Source organism: Mandrillus leucophaeus, unplaced genomic scaffold (assembly GCF_000951045.1).
Source record: "Mandrillus leucophaeus isolate KB7577 unplaced genomic scaffold, Mleu.le_1.0 Scaffold112, whole genome shotgun sequence".
Lineage (NCBI taxonomy): Eukaryota > Metazoa > Chordata > Mammalia > Primates > Cercopithecidae > Mandrillus > Mandrillus leucophaeus.
In genome coordinates this window covers 1,136,052-1,141,863 of record NW_012099432.1, presented here as the reverse complement: position 1 = coordinate 1,141,863, position 5,812 = coordinate 1,136,052, and the positions used below count along the sequence as shown (strand labels likewise).

At 52.6% G+C, this 5,812-nt stretch overlaps 1 protein-coding gene across 1 annotated transcript in view; it reads right to left on the bottom strand.

The window, feature by feature from the left end:
• The window catches only part of SLC44A2 (solute carrier family 44 (choline transporter), member 2), a 28,511-nt gene extending 26,641 nt beyond the window's left edge, over window positions 1-1,870 (bottom strand). Inside the window, exons 1-2 of the mRNA XM_011994576.1 lie at window positions 1,458-1,870; window positions 835-883 (exon numbers count right to left, since the gene is read on the bottom strand). Coding sequence (XP_011849966.1) covers window positions 835-883; window positions 1,458-1,494 — 86 coding nt within the window. The 5' untranslated portion in view covers window positions 1,495-1,870. The remainder of the gene's footprint in view (window positions 1-834; window positions 884-1,457) is intronic.
• Window positions 1,871-5,812: the final 3,942 nt, after the last annotated feature.

Sequence of the window (5,812 nt, the reverse complement as noted above, 5' to 3'; positions counted from 1 at the left end):
TCACCATGTTGGTCAGGCTGGTCTTGATCTCCTGACCTCAAGTGATCCACCTACCTTGGCCTCCCAAAGTGCTGGTATTATAGGTGTGAGCCACCGTGCCTGGCTGCATTTTATTTTTTTGTTATTATTTTTTTGAGACAGAGTCTCACTCTTATCGTCCAGGCTGGAGTACTGTAGAGCAGTCTCAGTTTACTGCAACCTCCACCTCCCAGGTTCAAGCAATTCTCCTGCCTCAGTCTCCTGAGTAGCCTCTGAGTAGTCACAGGTACTTGGGAGGCTGAGACAGGAGAAGCGCTTGAACCGGGAGGGGAAGGTTGCAGTGAGCTGAGTTTGCACCGCTCCACCCTGGGTGACAGAGTGAGACTCTATCTCAAAAATAAATAAATAAACAAAAAATACGAACATGGTAAAAATTAAATCCAGGCCAGATGTGGTGACTCACACCTGTAATCCCAGCACTTTGGGAGGCCAAGGCAGGTGGATCGCTTTGAGCTCAAGAGATCGAGAACAGCATGGGCAACACAGCGAAACATCTCTGCTAAAATTACAACAACAACAAAAAATTAGCCGGGCGCACGCCTGTAATCCCAGCTACTCGGGAGAATGAGGTGGTAGAACTGCTTAAACCTGGGAGGTGAAAGTTGCAGTGAGCCGAGATCGCGCCACTGCACTCCAGCCTGGCGACAGAGCAAGACTCCGTCTCAAACAAACAAAACAAGTTTCAAATATTTGTCACCAGACTGTTGGAGAACAGATCGGGGGTGGGGGTGTGTGAAGAGACAGGGATTGGGGTAGTATTAGCAGGGAGAACCCTCCAAAACCCAAAGCCCTTACCTGTTGTAAATAGGTCCTTTGAAAGTGGGATCATACTTCTGCGGCGTTCCTGAAAGTCAAAAAGATTGATGGGGTTAGAGACCTGAACCAAGACAGGGCTGGGAGAGCGCCCCCTCTCAAAAGCCCCTAGGGATGTCTTTGCCTCGGCAAGAATGAATTTCAGAGACCTGTGGAATTTTCTGCCTCACCCACCTCCAGGTGACCACACCCAAGCCCCCAGTTCTGGCAGGCCAGGACAGGGGAGGAAGGAGGAATCACTAATTGTGAACAAATTTATTAACTGGCGGCCACCCACTGGTAAGAGGGCTGAAATGGTGGCCACCAGGGAACTAGGTGGAGACGGGGAAGGTCTGAGATGGGATAGGGGGAAGGGGACGCTGGCAGCAGTGCCAGGCAGAGGGCTACAGGGGCAGGTCCTTTGGGTGGGGGAGAGTAAGGAGGGTCGTCTGCGAGGCTCCGGGGGAAAAGTGGGGTAAGGGGGGCTGGCTGTAGGGAGGCTCCAGGTGCAGATTCGCAACTGCGCTCCCCCTCCAGCCCCCTTCCCTGTGCCCCACGTCCTCTCGAGGCCCCCACCTAGGGGCCGAGGGGTCGGCCCGGGGCTGTGGGCGGGGGTCGCTGCCTACCGTGTTTCCCGTAGTAGTGGGGCCGCTCGTCCCCCATCCCTGCAGGCGACCAGCCCCGGCGGCCGCCCGCGCTCTCTCCCGCGCCCCCTCGGCCCTCCCGAGTCTGGAGGGAGGCACTGACCGCGCGACTGGCGGCGACTCCTCCCAGCACAGCGCCAGGCGGGGCGGCCCAAACCGGTCAGACCGGCCCAAGCTGGGCAGCTGCCCAGACTGTGGGACCCGGGAGGGCGCGGGCGGGGCGGCAGCTGCTCCCGCCACTCACCGGCCGGCCGGATTTAGCCCTCCCCGCCCCCACCCGAGAACCCTGCGGCTTCACCCCGGGAACACTCCGCCACCGGGCGACACCGCCCAGAACCCCTAGCCACCCTGAAAGAGCGTTTCTGTGACTCCGTTTTGCAGGTGTGGAAACTGAGGCACTGGCAGGGAAAACAGCCCACGGCCCAAACCCAGACAACTAACTGTGGAGTGTTGGGGCTGAAAACTTCTCCAACCTGTGCAGGAAATGAGTTTTCTTTTTATCTGCTTTTTTTTTTTTTTTTTTTTTGAGACAGGATCTCCCTCTGTTGCCCAGGCTGGAGTGCAGTGGTGCAATCACAGCTCATCGCAGTCTAAACCTCCCGTCTCAAGCCATCCTCCTGACTCAGCCTCCCAAGTAGCTGGAGCTACAGGTGCTCTACTGCACTAGGCTAATTTTTAATTCTTTTTGTAGAGATGGGATCTTGCTATGTTGCCCAGGCTCATCTTTAACTCCTGGACTTGTGGGCTCCTCCCACCGTGGCCCCCAATTGCACTACTGGGCCTGGCCTTAGAACAAGCATTTATTCAGCCCTTAGTGGGTACAGGCCTTGGGCGGGGCACCATGTACAGTGAGGCACCAGAGAGATCCAATCTCCACCCTTCTGAAGCCCACATCCTCCTGGGTCGCCCTTAATTCAAATGCTCCTTCTGCACCCTCTGAACTAGAAGATACTTAAAAAGGCCTTATCTTCCCTAAGCCTCAGTTTCCTCAACTGCAAAATGAGGCTAAAGTATGAAACCAAAACTGACCTCAAAGAGCAGGCATAGGCCAGGCACGGTGGCTCACGCCTGTAATCCCAGCACTCTGGGAGGCTGAGGTGGGTGGATCACCGGCAATCAGGAGTTTGAAACCAGCCCGGCCAACATGGCAAAACCCCTTCTCCACTAAAAATACAAACATTAGCCAGTGTGGTGGCACATGCCTGTAATCCCAGTTACTTGGGAAACTGAGGCAGGATAATCGCTTAAACCCAGGAGGTGGAGGTTGTAATGAGCCAAGATCACCTCACTGCACTCCAACCTGGGGGACAGAGTGAGACTCTGTCTCAAAAAAAAAAAAGAATAAGGAAAAAAGAAAATAGACTGGGTGTGGAGGCTCACTCCTGTAATCCCAGCAATTTGGGAGGCCAAGGTGTGCAGATCGTGAGGTCAAGAGATCAAGACCATCCTGGCTAACTTGGTGAAACCCCATCTCTACGAAAAACACAAAAATTAGCTGGGCATGGTGCTGCGCACCTGTAGTCCCAGCTACTTGGGAGGCTGAGGCAGCAGAATCACTTGAACCCAGGAGGCGGATGTTGCAATGAGCCAAGATCGCGCCACTGCACTCCAGCCTGGGCGACAGAGCGAGACTCTGTCTCAAAAAATTAATTAATTAATTAAATTAAAAAACAATCTAAAAAAAGAAAAACACTGCATAGATCAGGCATGGCATACCAGGGGTACACACTTAGTATCAGGGTTCACAGTTGGCAATGGGTATACTGTATGATCACTGTAACGGTGTTCAATCAACATAGGGGTACAGAGCAGGTATGGGATGCCGCAAGTATGGGGCATATGGTCAGTGAAGCCACAGGTAACATGGATGTATATAATTATCACAGAGGCACTTAATCTGTTTGTGGGTGTATAGTAGGGGTGAAGGGTATACAGTTTGTGTGAGGTATACAGCCATCATGGGTGTATACTATGGGAGTATACCAGCATGGTACAGCTGGCCGCACCCCCCATGCCTACTGTATACCCCCATGCCTACTGTATACCCCCACACCAACTATCCACCCACGTGCTGATTATATACTCCTTTGCGTACTAAAACTGGTCTCACTGGTTGGGTGCTATGGCTCATGCCTGTAATTCCAGCACTTAGAGAGGCCAATGTGGACAGACTGCCTGAGGTCAAGAGTTTGAGACCAGTCTGGCCAACATGGTGAAACCCAGTCTCTACTAAAAATACAAAAATATTAGCCGGGCGTAGTGACGTGGGCCTGTAATCCCAGCTACTGGGGAGGACGAGGCAGGGGAATTGCTTGGGCCAGGGAGGTAGAGGTTGAGGGAGCCGAGATTGCACCACCGCACTCCAACCTGTGCTGCAGAGTGAGACTCTGTCTCAAAAAACAAATAAAAATTAAAAAATAAAATACAACTGGTCTCACTGTATCTCCCAACTTTTGTGTGTGTGTGTTTTGAGACAGAGTCTTTCGCCCAGGCTGAAGTTCAGTAGCGTAATCTCGACTCACTGCAACCTCCACCTCCCGGGTTCAAGCAATTCTCCTGTCTCAGCCTCCGGAGTAGCTGGGATTACAGGCGCGTGCCGTAACACCCGGCTAATTTTTGTATTTTTAGTAGAGACAGTGTTTCACCATGTTGGCCAGAATGGTCTCAAAACTCCTGATCTCAGGTGATCCACCCACCTTGGCCTCCCAAAGTGCTGGGATTACAGGCATGAGCCACTGAGCGCAGCCAGTATCTCCCAACTTTGAGGCCGCTTGTGAATTTATTTATTTTTATTATTATTATTTTTAAAAATAGAGACGAGCTGGGCGCGGTGGCTCACGCCTGTAATCCCAGCACCGTGGGAGGCCAAGGCGGGCAGATCATCTGAGGTCAGGAGTTCAAGACCGGCCTGGCCAACATGGCAAAACACTGTCTGTACTAAAAATACAAAAATTAGCCAGGCGTGGTGGTGGGCACCTGTAATCCCGGATACTGGGGAGGCTGAAGTAGGAGAATGGTTTGAACCTGGGAGGTGGAGGTTGCAATGAGCCGAGATTATGCCACTGTACTCCAGCCTGGGCGACAGAGCGAGACTCTGTCTCAAAAAACATAAACTACAATACAATAAAAATAGAGACAGGATCTCACTGTGTTACCCAGGCTAGTCTCAAACTCCTGGCCTTAAGCAATCCTCCCACCTCAGCCTCCCAAAGTGCTGAGATTGCAGGCAACCTGGCCCTACTTGAATATTTATAGATATTTATAGTGCAGCCGATTATTTGGTTAACATGCGTTATACAGGTGGCGTGGAGGTATCCTCAGCAGGAATATACATTTGGTGTTGGGAGTACACAGACAGCATGAGCTTATACATTCAGCATGATCATATACAGTTAGTGTCCAATAATTGTTGCTGCTGCCTTACACTCTAGGACTCGCAGGCAGGATTCTGGTCACTAACTCAGCTTATCCTTAAAAAGGCTCCCTCTCAGCCAGGCATGGTGGCTCACGCCTGTAATTCCAGCACTTTGGGAGGCCGAGACGGGCGGATCACGAGGTCAGGAGATTGAGACCATCCTGGCTAACACGGTGAAACCCTGTCTCTACTAAAAATACAAAAAATTAGCCGGACGTGTTGGCAGGAGCCTGTAGTCCCAGCTACTCGGGAGGCTGAGGCAGGAGAATGGCATGAATCCGGGAGGCAGAGCTTGCAGTAAGCCGAGATCGCACCACTGCACTCCAGCCTGGGCGACAGAGTGAGACTCAGTCTCAAAAAAAAAAAAAAAGGCGCCTTCCTCCTAGTTACCTCCAGCAGAGGGGCCCTGTCTAAACACCTGGACCACAGGCGAGGCTCGAGACACCAAGTCATGCCCTGGGGTGACCCAGACTCCGAAAGAAGCCCTGTGGTTCTCGAAGTCTCTGGCAGCCCAAAGGCTAGCTGGTCCCACCCTACCCATTCCAAGCAGCGGACAAAGAAAGCGAGCCACAGGCCTCTTCTGTTCCCAACTACACGGGGTGCCCTGGGGACATTTTATTCAGGCCCCACCCACCAATTTCACACTGAGGAATCCCAAAAATTGAGCCCTCAGGAAACCCTTGTCTCTGAGCTGCACACCCATATGACATCTGTCTCCCCCCAACACATGTGGGCATCTCATACTCAGTGTGGCGGCATCCAAGCTTTTTTTTTTTTTCGAGACGCAGTCTCCCTCTGTCACCCAGGCTGGAGTGTAGTGGGGCAATCTCGGCTCACTGCAAGCTCCGCCTCCTGGGTTCACGCCATTCTCCTGCCTCAGCCTCCCGTGTAGCTGGGACTACAGGCGCCCGCCACCTCGCCC